Here is a 22,639-nt window from a genome sequence, read left to right as displayed (position 1 = left end):
ACTGTCACAAAAAGAAATGTACTGTCACAAGAAAAAGAACAGTTATTTTGTTTTGTTTTACTGTATTTTTGATCAAATAAAAGCAGCTTTGGTGAGCATAAATGACTTTGGAACTGTAGCGTACATCTTTTTAGCTCAACAGGTGCGTAGTTCCATCGCTGTCCTGCTAGAGTCGCTGTTGCGCGCTGTGTCTCTGCTCGTCTCCTCCTCTTCCTCCTGCAGGGCCTTTCAAAATGTCCCTGACCGCCCCTTTATAACAGACAATGTAGCACACTGACCCGAGAACTCAGCAGAAAGACATCACATTCACAGCTTTAGCTGCGGCGTTAGATCCAAACACACAGAGAACGGTTCAGTTTGAGCGCGAGCTCCGGATCAAACTAATGGACTTACAGCTGAATAACGGAGAGACAGCGCGCATCTGTTAAACCGCAGGGTAACGTTATGTTCTGATGATGGGTTTAACTTTGACTTTATCACACATAACTCACAGTCATCTCACTCATAATAGATTCATGCATTCATTCGGCATTTAACTTTAATATTATGTGTCCTGGATATGGTTGTCTGATTTGGCGATGCATTTGTGACTGCAATATTGAAGTTCAGAACTTTGTTTCTTTTCAATGAAATACTTGTCTTTCACCACAAAACATGTTAGATAAACACAGTGGCAGTGATCTTAGCACGTGTGTGTATTTTGCGTGTTTAATGGTGTGTTTGTGTCTTTAATGCCGCTGTGTGTATGTGTTGCTAAGAGTCACTGTTATGGACTGATGGCCTCCATCATCTGAGATTGCAGAACTGTAGCCATGTGAGATGAGGGAAGTAGTTTTGGCTTTCAGTAGGTTGTGCCACTGTTTCTACAATGACTTTAAGTGCTTAAAAGCCATGCGAAACTAAGTGGGAACAGAGTTAGACACCGCAGTGATGGAATGAGCCTTCTGTCTGCAACTGAATCAAACCATCTGTTCATTTCAGTGACTCTGATGATCAGTCTGCTGTGTGTCTGTGATTGTCCTCCTTTGTGTCTGTGTCTCCCTGCTGGACACTGAAATCTCTATGATTGCTGATTAGTTTTTTATTGGATTGCTGAAATGCTGATAATTTTTTCAGTTTATTGTAAGTGAATTATTACAAAGAGATTTCTCTGATTTTTCTAATTCTGTTCTAGCCCTATATGGGACCTGTTGCCATAAGATACAATAACAGAGCCTTGATAGGTGGTGCTTGATCATTGCCAACAATGCAGACTTTGACATATGTCATTTTATATTATGTAGTAAAATTATTTTGGAAAATATAAATATAAAATGTATTCTGGCAATACATTTGTTGTGTTGTGTTTACTTGTGTATTATTTACATGGTCATAGAAAACCTGGATTTATAATTGTGATTTCCAAATGTGGAAAATATCATAATTTACAGTGATGAAGGTGGCATATGAAATGATTACAGTAATAAGGTTAGGCTCATTTTAATTAATTAGTCAAATACAAAGATGTCTTAATTTATTCCAGTTATGCTCAGTTCAAAAATATTTCTTTGTAAACAAAAAGAGCCAATCTCAATAATAAAATATAAAATTAAGTATGAATAAAAATTAAATGAATACAAATATATATATATATATATATATATATATATATATATATATATATATATATATATATATATATATATATATATATATATATATATATATATATATATATATATATATAAACACTTATCCAGTTATCACAAATGAGTGGAAAAGTCAAAGAAATATATTTGTTAAAAGGTTTGGTTACTCGTTTATAGATACTTTTGTATATTAAAATTAGTCTGATTATTGATGTGATTTAAAAGTGTTAGGCATATATGGATGACCCTGTACAGTTCTTATGGTTAGAAATTCAAAATCAATTTCACATATTACCTCGTCCAAATATCTGAGTGACTCTGAATCGGTTCTTCCTGAATAGAGAGAGACACCTGGCCACTCTCAGACTGCTGATGCGATGCTATCATTGACAAGGAGCAGATGGACACCAAACCCCTCCTCTTTTGTGTGTGTGTGTGTGTGCACCATCCACTGAAGAATAATAAATGAATACACACACACTTATATACTTGTAAGGCTTTCAGAGGGGTCAGGGCTCCTTGGGACAAAAGACACCTGCAGCCGAGTGTGTGTGATTGTGTTCATCTCAGATGTTATAACTTGTGTGTCCTGACGCTGGCCTCTCTCATCTGTGCTCTGCTCTGCATTTAGCCCACAGATCTCTTCTCTTCCTGAGCGGAGGGATTGTGTGTGTCAGAAATAGTGCTGTAGGTCTCTCCATTATTCTGGCTCAAGCTTTGATCCATCTTGAATCTTATATACTCTTAATAGCCATGAGCACAAATCCCAAGCTCAAGGAAGTGATTAAAGTCTTAAAAGTCATAAAATATGTCTTTGATTAGATATTGTTGGTGGTGTTTGCCTTGAGTAAAACAAGCATAACAATGTATGTCCATGGACAGGTTTTTTGGAGATGTTTGTACATTAACAAGTATTTGGAATGTCCCTAATAAACTGATAATTATTTTATTACATTATGGCTGATAAATGATTGATTGATAAATGAAAGTTTATTAAAATGACCTAAATAAATTGCACAAAAATATTTGCAATTACATTTTGGCATCATTAACATTATAATGTTCAGTATGAACAAAAGTACAAAGATTGTTTAAGATACTTTAACAGTGTTAAATTACCAGTGTCTTTTAAAAAACAGTTGGTAATGTTTGTTAGATGGCAACAAATGTTGTCTAAGTATAACAATTAATTCATATTATTTGTATTTATTTATTGTAAAATTATATATATAATTATATAAATATAAAAACGGGAGAAATGTGCATGCATAATTAAACACTGATGCATTTTAAAAATCTGTAATATTGGCAAATAGCTTGTACTGTAAAGATATGTTGTGCATCCCTAATAAACATAATACTGTACACTTCTTATTTAAAAAAAACTCTTACCTCACATAATGGAAATATGCCCATTTCTATCTATATGCTCCTTATCCAACTGAAAAAGTCATGGAAATCCATTACTCAACTGTGGGAACGTTGTTCTGCTGTTATGAAAGCTGTAGTCCTTTAATGGCAGACAGCCAATACAGCCTCCTTGTTAAAAGTGACCGGTGTGTGAGTGTGTCAAGCATTTGTGCTCGAGCTCGTTGTTGCTCTTGTCCATTTTTTGTTGTCAGTCACTCTGGTTATTGATGGCTCTTTCTGCATCCTTGTGTTTAACACTGGAATATGTTGGAGTTATTGTGAGTGTGGAAGTGAACTATCTGCTTTAGTAAGCTAAAGGTCAGTGAATGGGATGTGAACTCTGTCTGTGTCTCTGTAGGAAAGGCTGATGGATGGAGCGAGGGACCAGTATGAGGAACGATTGAAAGAGGTGTTTGAGAGTTTTGATGGCAGTGGTTTGGGCTCTCTGGGTCCGGAAGAACTGACCGATCTCTGCCGGGCCCTTCAGCTGGAGGAGAACACCCTGAACACACTCTTACACACACTGCTGGAGGACCAGATCCGTGCACGGGTGAGAGACCACATGTATTTCTTTTATTGACACTTTCTATTTTTATTTTATTTGAATGTCTTTTTTGTGAGTTAATTTGAATGCTGAGACATTAAATACTGCTAATGGTCAGGAGAATTTGAGCTTGGTTTACATTTCAGAATTTTTTTGTATTTTGTTCAAAACCCAAACCAAACAACCTTTTAGAGCATCTGTAACTAGAAACTGTATAGTCTTGATAGACACTAAAGAAAAGAGGAGTGATTAATTTTTACTGTTTCGATTTTTCAGGTTGATTTTGAACAGTTTAAGGATGCGCTGATCCTTGTGTTATCAAGCACAAACACAAATGATCCAGAAGAATGTCTTGAACAACCAGGTAACAACCTCATAAGATCTAGATTGGTAACGAAAAGGTTGTAGATTTAAACCATATAATGAACGGACATCATTATGTCATTGATCATTCAACTTAATTGATCACTTTAGATTATTGGTAACCTTCCCTGCTGGAACCAATATTGTGTAAAAAGAGCAATTTAAATCCACAGTTTGATGAATGTCTCATTAAATTGTATAGAAATTCTGTTCTAAAAATACAGTCGTCTTTGGATACACTGCTGTCTAGATATTGATATTACCATTGAAGGACCGTTTTAAAACAATTAATATCTATACATGCTGTGATGTCACATAAAAGTCAACAAAACTTGTAGAAATAAATATCTATTTAATAATTCTATATATCAGTTTAGGTCTAATATAGGTTCTTTATGTGTTTACAGCTGTTTATGTTTGGTTTGCTTGTCTTATTACAAATGTATGACTGAGATGTGTTTATATGTAATGTATTGCTCAGCATTTAGAAATCATGATGTAATCGAGATTGTATTAAAAACCAGACAGCCTGAGCTGAGGGAGGATGTAAGGTTAAATCTGGATTAAGGAGGATTATTCTGAGAACAGTGAGAGTGTAAATGAAGTCTATTCTATCTTAAAACAAGCTCTTCTCTAATTATGACATCTCACAGTTAATGATAGTAGCCAGGGCATTGCTATGCGGTTGCTACAAGTGTTTGCCTAATTATAAGCAATAGAAATAGTGACGCTTGCCTTAGCAAACATTTTTTGTTCATGAATCATTTCTGCTTAACACTTGGTGTTCTGATGCTTGGCAACTCAGGTTCGGAAGAGTTCACTTTCGAGGGGTGGCCTTTCTTACACTGGGCCTCAAACAAAACTTGGCATTCATCGTTCATTCATGCTCTCAATTGAATTTCAATCACAGGTTTCTAAGGTGAACGATAAACAAACTGTTCACAGATTTTGTTTCTAAAAACGTCCTGCACTCTTATCAAAATATGCCACTGGCTTGACTGATGACTAATATATCATGAATGATCTGGTAATGAAATGGTGGCATATCTAAATTCTGTGCTGCCCATAAAGACTACTCTTCAAACGTTTGATGTCAGTAAGATTAATATATATATATATATATATATATATATATATATATATATATATATACTTTAAACCAGCAAGGATGCATTAAATTGATAAAACGTGACACTAAATATATTCATGATACAAAAGATTTCTATTTCAAACAAATGCTGTTCTTTTGCATTTTAATTTGTCAGCGTATCCTGAAAAAGGTACCATGGTTTTCACAAATATATTAAGCAGTAAAACTGTTTTAAACATTAATAATAAGAAGAAATGTTTCTTTAGCACTAAATCAGGATATTAGAATGGTTTCTGGAGTATCATGTGATGTCACACTGAAGACTGGCTTTTGCCATCACAGGAAAAAAAAATCACAATATTATTGTTTTATGGTATTTTTGACCAAATAAATGCAGCCTTGGTGAGCAAAAAAAAAAAAATCTAAAAAATCCTACCGACCCAAACTTTTGAACAGTAGTTTTTTTTTTTCAGGATATTTTCTGTGTTATTTTATTAACATAATTGGTCATTAGACATCCCTTGAGCAAAATTTGTGAAAGAGTAGCAAGTATTTTGAAAGTGTTGAGCTCTTGTTAGATGTTATTATGGAGGAAGGCATTTATTTTTGTATAAATATTGTATGAGTTATTTATCTCTCCCCTAGATTCTCCAGAAGTCCAGCCACGCTTCGTAAAGGGCAGTAAGCGCTATGGGCGCCGCACTGCTCCGGAGTTCATTCACACGCACACTGATTCACACACACAGGCTGAAGATGAGGAGGAGAAGGATGAAGATGCTCAAGAGAGCGATGACAGGACTGTGCCCAGGAAACGTGAGGTAACAAACGCTCACATGAATAATAATGAAGCGTAAAGGTTAAGCCACATTCTTCTCATTTGGAATCATCCATATCTGAATACACAGATAAAGCTGAAGGTTAAAGTTAAGATTTTCCTTCAGAAACAATCCAAATTATTCAGCTGCACCTAGCTCTATAACACACAGTCTGGGTGTGGGTGTGTGTCTTTGCCCTTTGCTCTGACAGAAGTTAATGAGGACTCTTAGAAGTGACACCCCAATTTAGAGCAAAATATCAAGCAATGACGTCTCATGTTGGAAAGAATTTTATCGAATTCATGCTGGCTTGTGTTTGTGAGCTTTTGTGTGTGACTCCAGCCACACTTTCCAGCAGGTGCACATTAATACACACTGCTGCGCAGAGCTCTCTCTGATAGTCTGGTGTGTGAACAATCCTCCGGTTCTACAACAGCAGATGTGTGGGGGTGGGTGGGGGGGAGTTGGTTTCTATTGATGAACAATGACCCTGCCCCACCCCCTGAATTCCATTGCACGTATTCTCCATCTGCTCCCTGCACCCCCAGAAATTCACTCTGTCCATATTTGAACACACACACAATGTGAATCTTGACCAAACAATAGGGAGGTAGTTGATTAGTAGTTGATTGGCTTTTTAGTTTCACAACCTATGGCTAGTTTTGCATAATTAGTATTTAAATATATATATTTTTTACTTTAAATGTTTTATTTGGTTAGCATTTATTATTATTACTATTATTATTATTATTATTATATTTAACTAATATTTAACTATATTTAACTAATATTCAAAAGTACAGTTAAAAACAGTAATTCTATGAAATAAAGACCTTTCTGTTTTAAGATATTTTAAATGTAATTTGGCAAAGCTGAATTTTCAGGAATTTAGTAACATGATCCTTCATTAATCATTCTAATATGCAGATACAAAATCAATAAACATTTCTCATGGTTATTAATATTGAAAACCGTTATGCTGCTTAATATTTTTCTGGAAAGTGTGCTACTTTTTTTTTTTTTTTTTTAAACAGCGTTCAGCATTTATTTGAAAATAGCAATTTTTTGAATGTTGTTAATGTCACTTTTCATCAATTTAATGCATCCTTTATGAAAAAGCTTTAGTGTCTTTAAAAATAAATAAAAAATAATGAAATCTTACCCAATTTTTTTTTTTAAATCAAACCATAGTCGATATGTATTAAACCTGGAGTGGATTATAAAATACAGGCATTTGTTTTGATGTTAATTAATTGACAGTTAGTAATCCTAAACGATTACATTATTAATGATAAGCAATCATTCAATCCACAATTGAATCATTAACATCTCTTGTTAAAATTGTTCTCAGCTTATATCAGTATAATAGAGCTTAAATTTCCCTCTTTATTGAGGTCATCTGCTTTGTTTTATTGTTGCTCAGTAGTGCCCCTCCTGGGGGTGTGATTATCAGTGTTTTTCATCTGTGCATTTTATTTTTTACAGCGCTGGAATGCTGACATAAGCATTTCTGAAGAGTTTGAAGCAGAAGGTGATTTTAAATACTCTTAAAAAAAAAAAAAAAAAAAAAACCTTCCCTTATGCAAGACATTTACACTGGATTTTGTGCAGGTCAGCTGCACCTCTGGAACCCAGATGAACCCAGCACTCCACGTGGCAATGCATTGCCACTCTGTGACATGGAGGAGCGTTTGCATAATGCTTGCCATCAGCTCTCTCTACCCATAAACGGCACGGCCACACTGCAACAGCTACACACACTCTGCCAGCACATAGGCATTGAGGTATTTTCCACGATCACAACCTGAGTTCCATTTAGTGGTTAAGTAGATCATGTTAACATATAGTTCCTGTGTGGGTTTGAATGTTCCCAGGTGGGTGAGGATCTGTTGCAGTGTGGTGATGAAAGCGCGATAGATGTGCAGGAGTTCATCTCATGCTTAATAAACCCCAGCAAACCACCCACACCGTCAGCATCCACACCCTACAGACAATTAAAGAGACTCCATTCCACTCAGGTAGTACACAATAATAGGCTGTGTGTGTAAAACATGCCTAAATATAAGTGTTAAACCTCTTTTTTCCATCCTTCTCTTTCTTCCAAGTTTGATGAGTCTGGTCGAAGGATCTCATGTGCTTTGAGCAGCACAATCTGTCTGCAGGTGTTTTCAGATTTGGATGATGGATCGGGACACGTTCCTGTGGAAACTCTCCTTTACAGGTGGATGGAAGAGGGAGTGGACAATAGCTCAGAGATCTTAAAGGTGACACACAGACTGAGTGTCTACACAACTCTGCATTTCGACTGGGATATTTGTAATAAGCTTTTATATGTGTGTGTCTGTCTGTAGGCTCTGGATTTTAATCTGGAAGGTAAAGTGAATCTGTCTGAGCTCACCGTTGCTCTAGAGAATGAGCTGCTGAGCACTAAGAACTCAATCCACCAGGCGGCGCTAGTGAGCTTTAAGGCAGAGATCAGACATCTGCTGTGAGTCCATGTATTTGAACTCTCTGTGCATTTCAACTTTCATAGCTCACTCAGGCTTGGTCTAGATTTAGAACTAGAACTGCTCCAGCGTACTACTGCATGATCATCAAAATAAATCATTAAATCCAGTTTATAATTCCAGTTCATTATTCTAACTGAGAATTTCAGCTGTTCACTCTGCATCACACTAGATCACTTCAGTTTGCTATTCACAAACTCCATCTCTTTCTAGTAGTTCTCAACCAAGGGGCCGGGACCCACTAGGGGGCCTTACCACAGTTCCACGGGGGGCACAAGATAGTATAAAATGACTTAAAAGAAGACAAAATATGTTTTTAAATAAGTTAATACAGCTAAAAAACAAGATGTAAACTGACCCTATATATTGTATTTTAATTTGTTACCTCAACACATTTTTACAATTTTACATATGACAATTTTAAAAATAAAAAATAAATTTTCTTGCTCCAACAGAACTCCCCAACCCCAATGCACAGTTATACATTATATTATGCACACTCTTAATCTACGCTATACCATATTATTATTATACTTGTTCAGATGATTCTAATTTAATATGGGGACTCATTCAAGATCACTTTGTTTCATTATTTGACTCACCTCAGCTTGCCATTGTGACTAAAACCTATTGTTTTCTCTTACTCTAAATCATATCTTGTTGTTTTTAATCCAGGTCATTATTCAGATTCACTCAAGATCATTTTAGAACCATCAGAGCTCCAGTTTGCTTCAAATGTCAATTCTTTGTGTGACAGTGAGTGTGTTGACCTGGAAAGGCGTGAGAAGGAGAGGATTCGCTTTGATCTGGACAAAGCAGAGAAACTGAAATCTCAGCTGGCATCTGAAGTCGATGATCACCATGCTGCCATTGAGCGCAATAACGAACTCAACCTCCGGTAACCTTTCACCTTCAATCAGCTGCCGCTTTTCCTTTTTTCATAAATGAACCCAAATTACTTTATAGTCCAGAAAGCAGAAAGCTCTTATAGATTTAAAGTTCTCCAAACCAATTACTGCTCTTCCTGTCATCTGTGATGTTTTCCTGATTGTATCTGTGTTTACCACAAACAACCTCGATTTTATGTTTCTAAATGAAACATGGCTAGAAGACAGCTGCAGTGCAACGGTCCTCAATGAAACAGCCCCTACAAACTAAACTTTAACTACTCTCTGCAGGACTGTTAGGAGAGGTGAAGGTGTAGCTGCTCTATTTAAAGATGTCTATCAATGCAAGCAAGTGTAATTTGGTCAGTACTTGTCTTTTGAATATAATTTTGAATAATTGGGATTGTGCTGATTGTGCTGAAATCTGATCACTTCGGTATTTTTTTTGATATATTGATCTCTGCTAACACTGAATCTAGATCTGTCTATGTCAGAAAGAGATGCATTAACAAGAACACTAGTGTGCTAATTATGAAGGCTATATCTTTAACACCAAGCATTACTGCAGACTCTGTTGATCTTCTCCTTGATTCCTTTAACTCAAAAGTTAAGAATGTTATTGATGACATTGCTCCTGTGAAAGTCAGTAAGAAGACTGGTGAATTTTCTGATTTCCGACTGCATCAAAGCACAGAGAAAGCACTCATTAAGATAATAAATGATATTCACCTAAATTCTGATTCTGGCAAAACATCAGTGCTGGTACTACTAGAACTCAGTGCTGCATTTGACACTGTCGATCACAACATACTTCTAGAGGGACTGGAAAACTGGGTCGGGCTTTCTGGGATGGTTCTTAATTGGTTCAGGTCATAATTAGAAGGGAGAGGTTATTATGTGAGTATGAGTGGACGTCAATGACATTCGGAGTCTCACAAGGCTTAATTCTTGCACCACTCTTGTTTAGCCTGTATATGCTCCCACTAAGTCAAATAATGAAAAAGAACCAAATTGCTTATCACAGCTATGCTGATGATAACCAAAGTTACCTACCCTTGTTGCCAAATGACTACAGCCCCATTGACTCCCTCTCCCAATGCATTGATAAAACTAACAGTTGGATGTGCCAGAAATTTCTTCAGTTTAAACAAGGAAAAAAACCGAAGTCATCAAATTTGGAAACAAAGATGAAGTTCTCAAGGTGAATGCATACCTTGACATGGGGAGTCAAAATCTAGATTCTTGGTGTGATTCTGGAGACAGACCTTAGTTTCAGTATTCATGTCAAAGCAGTAACTAAATCAGCATATTATCATCTCAAAAACATTGCAAGAATTAGATGTTTAGTTTCCAGTCAAGACTTGTAAGTTTTTCCACTTACAAAGAAATGAAGGGTCTGTAATTTTTATGGTAGGTTTATTTTAATGAATAGAGACAGAATACCAAAAAAAATCCAGAAAAAAAACGCATATTATAAATGTTAGAGATTGATTCGCATAAACAAAGAAGGCTTGTTCAGTTGACATTGGTCTATGCATGTGGGTGTGAGCATGTGTATTCATATGTCATTTGCATGTGTGTTTATGTCCATGCATATAATTTAAACAGGAAGTTGGAGCAGGAATATAAAGAGAGCATGACGGCTCTGAGAGCAGAGCTTAGTAAAGAGGTGGAACTTGTGCAGCAGCAGGCCAATCAGCATCAAGAAGAGCTTGAACAGGAAATTGGCAAGATGAGAGAAGATGAAACCTTCCTACGAGAACATCTATCTCTCACCATTAAAGTAATTAGCATTTTCGATTGAATTTGTTTTGGGGGGGTTTTTAACACGGTGAATTGCCTGCTACATGCTTACATCACATTCCTGTCAGCCTGTCATTTAATTTGATTTGAATTGCAAAATGTATTGTATATGTTTGTCTTCAATAACTTTGTTGTGTAGGAAAATGGTCGTCTGGAGTCTGAGCTTATTGAGACCACAGAGAAACTGGTGGAGGCAGAAAACCAGCTGAACAAAGTGCAAAAAAACCTGGACGGTGTTTTGAAAGAGAAGGTACTGGAATTAGCATAGACACAGACATCTGTATTGACATGAGGTGAAACATACAATAGTATGATGTCAGTAGTAACATCACCTGACTTTCAAATTATTTACATCATCAGGTTTCATACTATCTTGATAAATCTGGGTATATGAGGTAGCCTATTTTTAAAAATGTGATGATTTTTTTCAAGACCAGGAAAAGTCATTAAATTGATTAAAACGTATAACTCTGTAGCCATTTTATATATTTTTATAAATAAACATTGTTCTAGACTCTAAACTCTAAAATATTTTCTTCTGTAGAAATTGTGAATACATATATTTTTGAAAATCCTCGTCTAGTAAATCATGAACAATAGGAGAATTCTTTTGTGTGTAGTTCGGTGATTTGGATCCGGACAGCGCAGAGTTTTTTCAGCAGGAGGAGCGTCTGAGACAGCTGCGCAGGAACTACGAGGAGCAGTGCAGGGTCTGTAACCTCTCTGTTTTTGTTTACTTCCTTTTGTTTCAGTCTATTATACTGTGTCACTCAAATTCATATCTATATCTGCATGTGTATTGTAGGAGTTGCAGGATCGTATAGATGAGCTGGAAGCTCAGCTGGAGGAATATCAGGGTTCAGGCCACACACCCTCAACACGTCCCGGACTGAGTCTGTCTGATGAACTGGCCGGCAAGAGTCCAGACCCAGGTAACATACTTGTCTGCTCATACTCAATACTCATAGATTACACTAAATGCTTGCATTTGGAGTCCAACTTCTGTCATTCAGCTGTGCTCTTGTGTGTGTGCATTTGTAGGTTCTCAGGAGCGGCAGCCATTAAACATGAATCTAGAGACTGAGATGTTACTGGAGCAGCACCAGCGAGAGATAGAAAACATAAGGGCAATGGTGAGATGCACGCATGTACATACTAAAACTATGAAAAAATGTATAGCTGTTGTTTTTGTGAATTGTATGAAACCAAAGCATATTTGCATTCAGATCAGTTTGAATTTTACATTTTTTAAATACAATTTTTAGGTGAACTGTACCTTGAAAAATTTAAATTTTTAGGTTAACTATACATTTAAGAATTAATTTTTAGGTTAACCATACTTTTAAGATAAAATGAACTGTACCTTTAGGAATTTTCATTTTTATATGAACTGTACCTTTAAGATAAAAGTAAATGCCAAACTATACTAGATTGTTTAAAGAATAAAAGTTGACTCTTCCTGTTGCTCTCTGATGCCCTCCGTAGGTTTACGAAGAAAAACGTAGTGCAGAGGAAGAGAGGAGTCATCTCTCCCTGCAGCACCAACAGGAGGTGCAGGTTTTGAGGGAGGAGCTGACAAGAGAACAAGAGAGAGCGAACAGATTGGAGCAGGAAATTTCTGCCCTCAAAACTCTCCACCAGCAGGAGCTTCACTCTCTCACGCAGGAGGCACAGGACGCCAGAAGCCGTGCAGAACAGCTGGAAGCAAAGGTGCAAATTCTGGAGGAAAAACAGACTGTCTATGAGGAGCAGATCAGAGTGCATACTGAGGAGATGAGTCTGATGAAATCCAAGCACCAGGAGGTGCTAGAGGCCAATCTGCAGGAGCAGAGAGAGAGACTGCAAGAGGAGAAGGAAAAGGAGGAGAAGAGGCTTAAGGAGCAGTGGAAAGAAGAGCAAAAGAGCTATGAGGAGGTGCTAAATGCTCAGCTTGAGGAGATGCAGCATAGAACAGAACAGGAGTGTGTTGAGCTGGAAAAGAGGCTCCGGGAGGAGTGGGAGTGGGAGAGGCAGGATTTAGAGGAGAACAGTAAGGAGGCATTGCAAGCTGTGTTGGAGGAGAAAGAGCGGAGGCTCAGGGAGGAATGGGAGCGGGAGAGGCAGGAGCTAGAGGAGATCAGTAAGGAGACGCTGCAGGCTGTGCTGGAGGAGAGGCTGGAGAGGGAGAGGAGGCTCAGGCAACAGTGGGATGAGGAGCGGGCTTCGTTAGAGAACAAACATCACGCTCTGCTCCTACAGCGTTTGCAGGAGGAGAGGGAACACCTCCGCTCACAGCAGGAGGAGACGGAGAACATTATAATGGAGCATTGGGGGAGAGAGAGGGCTCAGCTGGAGAAACAGCATGAGGAGGCACTTCAGGCCTGTTTGGAGCAGGAGAGAGAGAGACTACAAGGAGAGAGAGAGGAGCAGGAGAGGAGGTGGCAGCAGGTGTTGAATGAAGAGCAGAGCCGGATGGTGGAGGCGCACAGGGAGGCCATGCAGGAGCTGAGTGCCAAACACAGCGAGGAGAGAGAAAAACTCAGCAGCCTCTTGGAGAAACTACGCTCAGATATTGCAGAACAAAGGTAAGACACTATTTAGAATTACTGACTTTAAAACTTTGGCATTTTTTTATATGTGACGTAAGTAGGGATGTTCATTTTAAGCGGTTAATCGTTAACCGACCCTGAAGAATTTTGACCGATTAATACAATCAGTTAAACGGTTTAAAAAGTCTTCTTTTTATTTATTTATTTATTTATTTTTTATCAGAAATGTGTCCAAAATATTTAAAAAGGTTTGCTCCATGGTTAACATGCGCTACGCGTATTAAAAAAAAAAGTTTTTTAGAGAAAAAAATAATAATCATAAGTCGTGTAGGCCTATACATAAGTCGCATTTTAGTATTTCATTCAGAAATAGGCCTAATGCCGACGCGAAATGTTTACAACCATTATAATAAACACTGTAAACATAGCTAAGCCATTTTAGTTCCCCTCACTCCACAACAAATCCTTTCAGTTAACAGTATTTAGAAAAGAATGACGACAAGCCAAAACAAATTCATTTAGGCTAAAACGAAACTGAAACCAACGTTGGGTCTCTCATTCGACACAAAATCAAGTGATGTATTTGAATGGCAAATTATTATTTATTATGTAGCCTATTTCACTCGCGATCCAATGTCCACGTAAAACAAAATGTTTTGCATAACATCATGGCGTTACAGTGATAACGGCACAGATTTTACTACATATTTAAACTGAGCAGTGTGTTTTTTCCATATGTTTTACTGATTGTATTTTTTGAACAGGCATTGTCAAGGTAGCAAAGCTTAGCTGTGTGCGCACATGCGGCACCAGCGCAGTCACTTGAATTTTTTCTTTCTAACAGTGGAAGAAACTACTCCTTTTACTCCCTTCTAAGATAATCAGAATTGTAAAAAGTGTATTATTTTTGTACATTCACAATAAAAACAAATCTTTGTGCTTTTGTAAAATAAGCCTAAAGAAAAATAGAATATCGCTTTCTGCCGTCTGGTTTCCTTTTGCGCAGCACAAAAATGAACCAAAACTCTGCAAACTAGGCTACTTGTTGCACAGTTTTTTTTCATTTTCTTAATTTATTAAGTAAAAATATATTTCTGGTATATAGGCCTATTTATTCATTATATATAATATAGTCTAGCTTTATTATAATTTTCTCCGGGGAAAAATTAATTAAAAACAGGTTTTTTTTTTTTCTTGTCATTTTGAAACATACAAAAACCTCTATCAGCTATTCTTGTCTCCACTCTGCAATATAGTTATGTTAAAAGCTGTTGATGTTGATTGGCCATGTACAGGAGAGAGCTGGAGAAACAATTCTCTCAGCGACTTGAAGAAGTGGAAGTTCGTTTCTATGGTGACCAAGAGGCAGTGTCTGAGCGTTTTCAGGTGGATGTACAAAAAATCGAGCAACATCACCAAAGTGAGATTGCAGCACTTACCCAACAGCATGCTGCAGATCGCGCCCACTGGGAGGAGGAGTCAGAGGCAGCCACCAAGGAGGTGGAGCAACAGTGGAAGCTTTTGAGGGAGGCGCTGGACCTAGAGAGGGAGGAGCACCAAAAGGAGCGTCAAAGCCTTGAAGTTGCACATGCACAAGATATTAAAGCTCTGACAGACAAGAACCTACAGCTTCAGGCCGAGCTGGAGGCTTTTGTCAGTGCTGCTCGAACCAAAGAAATTGAGCTGAGCCGCGAACTCAATGAGCTGCAAAGCCATGTGCAGGATAGGATGGAGGCCAAAGACCTGCTGCTGGCACAAGCAGAGCACAAAGCCACTGAGCTGGAAGAGATGCTGAAGCAGGCTGTGGATGACTTCATCCAGGAGCGAGCAGAGCTGCAAAGGAGTCTTTCTGCTTTGGAGAGCAGGCAAGATGAAGTAATTTCATTTTCTGAGAATATGGAGCTGATAGGCAGAATCCAGGAAGGTGAGGAGCTCCTCTGTCAGGAATTAAAGGACGAGAGAAAGGCTCTGCTTGCAGAAAGAGATTCACTGGCATTGAGAGTGGTGCAGTTGGAGGACATTGTGTTGCAGTTGATTGGAACCACTGGAGAACCTTCTGCAGAACTTTCTCAGGAACCTTGCATAGAGTCCACTGTAGAAATCCCTGTAGAACCCAATGGAGATGACCTTGAAGAAACTTGTAAAGAATCCACAATAGAGCCCTTTGATGAACTAAATGAAGAAACCTGCACAGAATCTACTGATGAAGTCAGTCCAAAGCACGTCATATGTGAGGAGTCTTCTGTAAACAGAGAAGATGAAGAGGAAGTGGATGAAGTTACTGACCCAGACTTTGGTAATTCACAGCTACACAGATGCCCAGAGGTTAGAGTTACAAATGGTATAACTTTAAACTCTTGTTCTGATGGTAAATTAGACATAGCGGATGTAGAATCTAACAACAGTGGGACAGAAACCCCTGACTGTCCTAAAGAAGAGAAGGAAGAGACCGAGGAGAAACTCTGTAATCCTGGAGTGGATGGTTTCAAAGATACAGAACTGATTGAAGAGCTGAATGTTAAGAGCAGTAGCACGGACACTCAGAGAGATGACACTTTGAAGATGGCAGAGGAGTATATTTTAAATGGCACAGAAAGAGAATGTAATTTCTCTGCAGAATCTGATGATTCCTTTAACCAAGGGGGCTTGCAACACCATGAATCTCCAAGCAAAGAAGAAACCCAGGCTGAATACAATGGCAAACCAGTTGAACCTGAGATTGAAGAAAGTCCAGAGGATGGTATCAGCATTACAAGTCTTGAAAATGATATCAGGGCCTTTGTAAAGGAGGTTTGTACCCTAACTATAGTTGATACAGTGCAGGACAAAGTTGCTGATCTGAGAGATGTGTGCATGCAGGAGATTCTGGGCCTTCAAGAAACAGTAATGCAGTACAGCAAAGGTATAGAATGCACTAGCTCTCAGTTGCAGAGCCCTAAATGGCAGGATACAGAGAAAGAGAATATCACACCTCGAGTACCAAAGCACTTTAAGCAAATGGCGGCCCCAATGAAAGATATGCAACTTGCTGAGCTAAAGGTCTGCTTTGAGCAAAGCATCCAAGAGAACTTGCAGCTTGTGGACCGCAACAAAAAACTGGAGAGTAGAGTCAAGAGTCTGGAGGACAAGATGCACATAGTCCAGGACCTCCACAAACAGCTGGCTTCAGTGCTGGAAGAGACTGCACAAGTCCGAATGGAGAATTCCAAACTGAAGGTTCTTGTCCGGGAACTTGATAAGCAGGATAAGGTGCTGCAGTGGGACTCTGACTCTTCTGATACTTCACACAACTCATTCCACAACTCCCAGCTGAAGGAGAAGATTGCTGCGGTGACAGAGCTTGAATTCTTCTGCGTGGAGTTTGAGAAACAGAACTTGCATCTACGCCGAGCACTTGCTGATCTGCAGGGCAAATCTCTTAGGATCCATGAACAAATGCAAGAGAGGAGGTACCATGTGATGGTCCTCTGTTTTACTTCTGTAGATCAGTATCCCCACTCTGCTCATCCCGTTTGCTCCCTGCTGCTAAGTCAATTCTGCGTGAGTGCCTTGTTGTAGACCCTGCCTCTTTGCAGCAATAGAGCCCCATTCACCATCATTAATCCCTCACACACACTTACAACCTTCTAGTGCAGATGTTCTCAAGTTTTGTGACATGATCTGCCTGTGTAGTGAAATGTTGCATATCTTTTTGACCCAACCCTTTTCAAAAAAAAATTTAATTTCCAGTGCACTGTGGAGCATGTTGTTAGTTTATTAGACTAATGGACTGCTTACACAAAGCCTAATGCAATATGCAGTTTAGTACTACCAAGCAGATTTACAATGCACTCTGTGTTTAGGAGTGAAGTTTGTCGTCTGGCTAAAGAGAACATCATTCTGAGGCACAAGATCTCGACAGTAAGGGAGGAGGACTTGAGAGAGAACCAGGATGACCTGCAGTAAGACGTGCACACAGAGTTTTTAATTGTCCCATGTAAGAGCATGTAAATGATGTGATAAATGTCTTTGTCTAGATTACATCCCATCAAGCAAGGGAAGAGATCGGTACAAGCTCTTAGGAGACAGGTAAGATTTAATTACATTGCCCAGACTTAACTTTAAGGTGCTTGAAGAATTAAGATTCTTTATACACTTATGAGGTTGTCATTTTTATATCTATAAGTACTATGAATGTGTTTAAATGTTTGTATTTAATGATTTGCATGTGTCCACACACAAACAGACTCTTAATTCACTTTTCTTCAGCTCTCTGAGCCTCGCCGTCTAGGACAACAGCAAGAGGAGGAGAATTTCTTATTACAGCAGAATGCAGATCATGTACTTCGACATGCACTCCAGGAAGTGATACGTCAACATGACATCTCAGCCAATGAGAAAAATGGGATATGGTTTTAAATGTGTCAGTTTCATAATAATATGCTCAAGAGTTTGAGTGGCACGAACATTCATAAAAATCTTTTTTCTCTGTGCCTGTCTTTTTCTATGCACACATACACACTCGCTTACAGCTGTGTGATCAGGAGGATTTTGGTTCCAGAACAGAAAAGGAATTGCTTAGATCAGAACTCAATCGGTGCATAGAAAAGGTATAAAAAGCACACAAAGCCCACTCTTGCTCTGACCTAACTGTTTGTTTTTTTTTTTGTCTGATTTTTTTTTTTGTTGTGTTTGGTGTTTTTTGTTTTGTTTGGTGTTTTTTTTTTTTTTTTCTTCTTTCATTTGGGTTTTTGTTTTCATCTGCTTTTGTTTGGTTTGGTTTCATTTGTTTTTTTCTGTTTTGTTACGTCTGTTTTTTTGTGTGTTTTTGTTTTTATGTTCGGGGTTGGTTATGTTTGTTTTTTTGTTTTGTTTTTTGCTTTGAGGGACGGCTTTGGCAAATGTCTCTTGGTTTCCTTCAGGTCATGTCACTGGATTCATCTTTACAGACGGTCACTCAGCAGAACGCTCGACTTAATTCTGACCTACGCATCACACAGCAAGAAAGAGATGCCCTCAAACAGGAAGTGCTTTCTTTGCACAAACGATTGCATGCTGCCAATGAGAAGGTGAGTATAGAGGACCCGAGCTTCTGTCATTAGTTAGATGGAGAAACTGAAATGCTTTATCACCCCCCACCCACTGTAACTATTTCTCTTCCTTCCTCCCCTCCTTCTCCATATCAGTTGTTGGAGGTTTCCGTTGTGTCTGCTAGTCAACAACAGGGGAGGCGGGTGTGGGCGGAGCTTTCTGGGCTGATGGAGGCGGAGCATGCCTCACTTACAGAGGAGAACCAGCAACTCAAGCGACAAATAAGCGAGATGAGCTCAGAGCTGCAGTCGTCAAAGGAGCAGGTCTGAGCATGTTTACTAAACACCTCTGGCAGCCATATGATGTGTGCAAGACATTGATGACGAAGTTGATGTTCTTTTTTAGATTCACCATCTGGAAGCATTAAGTGTGAAACACAGAGGACTTGTCAAAACTGCAGATCAAGAAAAATCAGCCTTGAAACGTGAAATGGAGGCTTTGCACGCTCAGCTACTGTCTACACGGAACAAGGTTCCCCCTACGTCAATTCCCCAAATTAAACTTTTTAAACACTTTTTAGTGCTGGTCGAAGTCATGACCTAGCAGTTAGTATTACTCTCTGGGTATTTGTTTCTTTTGTAATTACTTTATTAACCTTAAATGATGTTTCATATAGTAGGAACATGTTTGGTATGAATAAAATCATGATGTAGAGTTGGCTTGCTACCCTAGTACATTTGGCATCCCTGTCATCTACACAAACACACGTTCCCTCATCATAACACACTGATCCTCTGTTGTTTTAGGCTCAGCTGGCTACAGTCTTGCCTTTGTCTCCTCTACAGTTGCCGGGGGAACAGAAGGGACAGCACCATAGCAACAGTCCAGACTTCAACATGCAGGTAACACACTTGCACCCAAATAATCAGCATCACAGCCGGGACAAGATTTCTCTCGGTGTCAGTGCATTCTCTGTAACGGTGTATGCGCAGCACTCTCTGTTATTTACTGTGCGTCTGGTCCTTGGGTGAATTGGTGTCTCTGTTTGTTTGCTCTATTCTGGAAAACATTCGTCACTCATTGTATTCGCACTCATGATGTGGGCAGCACTGGGTCTGTTCTTTCTGTAGAAGCAGTGTTAGAGTGACCCCTATGCTGTTTATGTGAATGGTGTTGGATGACGCTCTTGGTGTGTATTTTATTTTTTAAGTGTTTTGGGGTTTGTATCCGCGCAAGTCTGTTCTATCACAGCTCTCTGTGTGTGTGGATATAAGACGTGTGTATATAGTGCTGTGTGTATGTGTTTCTACAGGTGCAAGAGCTGTGACATCCTCACTAACAGACATAGAAGATTTGCAGCCTGAGACATCACCTCCCCTTTGAACTCTGACCTTTAGTCTGTGTGGTCCAATCACTGAACCCTTTCTGCCAGATTTTGTTGTTCTCGTTTTAGTTGTTGGGGTCAATGTAGCTTTGCAGCTGATAATGAACTGAATCTGCCACAAGGTGGCATCATGTTGCAAGTACAACGTACTGCGAGTTGTTTCCTCTTTGGTCCAGATGCTGCCACACATGGAGTAAAATAGGATTTTGACATTTAATGCCATTAAGTGCAGTATAGTCTATGATTATGAATTCATTTTAAGATCTTAAGGCATTTAAATAAGCAGTATTGTTTTTTTAAGTTTGCACTGTAATGGCATCACCATTTTAATGTGTGATACCACACTTCAGCTGTAATGAATGATTGTTCTGAAAAAAATCCATCTTTTTTTCAATTTAATTTTGAATTTTTATTTATTTATTAAAACCTCAATACATTGCTTTATCTACCTCTACATGTTTTACTGGATATTTTGCATCACTGATTTATAATTAATTAATGGTGTTTATTGATTTAATTTATTAATTTATTTTATTTTATTAGTTAAATGCTGTTGGATGTTTTACTTGGTTTAAATGTGATATGTCCCTTATTGATGTGAATTTGTTTTTTATATATATTTATCTAAAACTGAGTCCAAATAAACTATTAACTGAAATATTTTGTGTAGTGTATTCAATTTTAAGTTTAATTTTAAAAAAAAATCTTATTTTACACTATTTATATGGGGAAAAAAAAAATTCATACATTTATTTCCATTGCTTTTATATAATCTATTTTAGGTTGTTTGTTTGTTTTGCTCATATATCATTCATCTAGTTGAGTTTTTTTTTTAAGGTTTGTAAAGAAGGGAAGGTACATTATTCTAAGAGCAGTTAACGAAGCGAACATAACTTAGGCAGTGGATTTCTAGCAGACCAATTGACCTTAATCTGTAATGACCTCTGACCTTGATCTGTATGCCCAGCAGGACGAGCGTGAGGTGACGCTGTTACGGATGGAGGAGAGGATGAGAGAAGTGGAGCTCATGCTCAGAAACCTCAAACTGCTGCTACAGGAGAAAGTGTCTCAGCTGAAAGAGCAGGTACAGAAATACACACGTCCTCCCCTGACCTTTAACACATTCTTGATGATGCATTTTACTCGAAATCAGACTTCCAACACAACCGTCCTGTTCTCTCTGCTTCTGTAGTTGATCAGGAACAGTGAATCGGATGTGTTGATCAAAGACCTCTACGTGGAGAATGCTCAACTGCTCAAAGCCCTGGAGAAGACAGAACAACGTCAGAAAGTAACAGAAAAGAAGAATTTCCTCCTGGAGGAGAAAATTTCCAGCCTCAACAAGATTGTCCGTGACCTCGGCCCTTCCCCACTGACTCCTGTGCCCTACCACTTCACACGCTCCTGATTTTAAACTGTATTACACATGATTTTAGCCATACAAGCCATTCCAGTATCTCAGATTTTCTTCTGAGAAACATGTTTGAGCTGCTCTTTATACGTCAAGCTTCAAAAAGGACAAGAAATACAAATAGTCCATATGACTTGTGCACTATATTCTCTGAAGCCATATGAAAGTTTTGCGCCGTGAACAGACTGAAACTAAATTTGTATTCCCTTCTGCCATAGATTCCAAATCTCCTTTCCATTCATTTTTATTTCTAGGTGAAACTTTCCTTTAAGTTATTGTTTTTTTTTATTGCTTTTAAAAAATTTATTTTATAGCAGTTTTTTTTTTAAGGCATACTGTAATATTACTGGTGTATCTGGTGTTCTCACACACACACACACACACACACACACACACACTCACACGCACACGCACACGCATGCATGCAGCCGCCTATCATTACATAGCTGTATTGAAATGTAAACAAAGTCAGTGATTCCCTGCATCTCAGAGAAGGAAATTAAAGGGCAAATGCCACAGTGTTTCTTCACTGTTTATTTCTGTTTGTTATAGTGCATTTTATGTCTTCAGGATTGTTTAGTTAATATAAACCTTTTCACTTGAGAATGTGCACCACAAAACATCCCATAATGTTACTTTAATTGCCGCAGGACTTTGTGCTTTGTATTTATTTTGTGTACCTATTTTTCATTTATGAACTGTAATCATGTATTATGATCACTGTGAATATGAATAATAGAGAGTGTATTAAAATATTTATTTGGAGTAGAAGAAACTCAGAGCTCGGAGATGTCAGCTTTGTGGTAACCACCGTATAATTTGTGTGTGGAGAGCAAAATTGCTGGTTATGATGTTTCATTTCAGGCGTCTCTCAACGAGTGCAGTTTACAAGCTTTGATGCTTCGGGGAAAAAATGCACAGAGAATTACAGGCATTTAAACATTCTCAAATTTTCCTTATGTTTTTAGTATTGTAACACAGCCTTAGGTGAAGTATAAGATATGTGTTACTGAAAGTGTTTTTTTTTTTTAATGAAAATAACGTTAACTTTAAGTGTTAATTTATAACACTTGGTTCAGATGTAAAAACACTTTTTTTTTTGTTTTTGGTAAATAAATAAATAATAATCGTTTTAGCAAACACTGGGTCTGAGTTTTCATTTATATTTAGTGTGTGTGAGAGAGAGAATACTTTAGTTTAATTTCGTTTATGTTATAATTTATGTATTTATTTTCAATTATTGTTGTTATTTTGCTAAA

At 38.1% G+C, this 22,639-nt stretch overlaps 1 protein-coding gene across 1 annotated transcript; it reads left to right on the top strand.

Annotated features, from left to right (window-relative positions):
* The first annotated feature begins 68 nt into the window (after nt 1-68).
* LOC109059125 (ninein) lies at nt 69-22,520 on the top strand. Its single transcript, XM_042737360.1, has 27 exons — nt 69-436; nt 3,397-3,588; nt 3,859-3,946; nt 5,681-5,853; nt 7,336-7,381; nt 7,462-7,634; nt 7,725-7,868; nt 7,956-8,114; nt 8,202-8,338; nt 9,115-9,255; nt 10,853-11,027; nt 11,187-11,297; nt 11,668-11,757; nt 11,853-11,979; nt 12,089-12,180; nt 12,533-13,611; nt 14,871-17,024; nt 17,418-17,516; nt 17,592-17,643; nt 17,824-17,961; nt 18,087-18,164; nt 18,477-18,623; nt 18,741-18,908; nt 18,991-19,116; nt 19,392-19,487; nt 20,940-21,053; nt 21,162-22,520. The coding sequence occupies exons 2-27, from the start codon at nt 3,406-3,408 to the stop codon at nt 21,375-21,377; spliced, it is 6,306 nt and encodes a 2,101-aa protein (XP_042593294.1). The 5' UTR covers nt 69-436; nt 3,397-3,405; the 3' UTR covers nt 21,378-22,520.
* The last annotated feature ends 119 nt before the right edge of the window (nt 22,521-22,639 follow it).

Source organism: Cyprinus carpio, chromosome B13 (genome assembly GCF_018340385.1).
Source record: "Cyprinus carpio isolate SPL01 chromosome B13, ASM1834038v1, whole genome shotgun sequence".
NCBI classification, from domain to species: domain Eukaryota; kingdom Metazoa; phylum Chordata; class Actinopteri; order Cypriniformes; family Cyprinidae; genus Cyprinus; species Cyprinus carpio.
The sequence above is the reverse complement of the archived record's forward strand: the minus strand, read 5'-3'. Positions and strand labels throughout refer to the sequence as shown.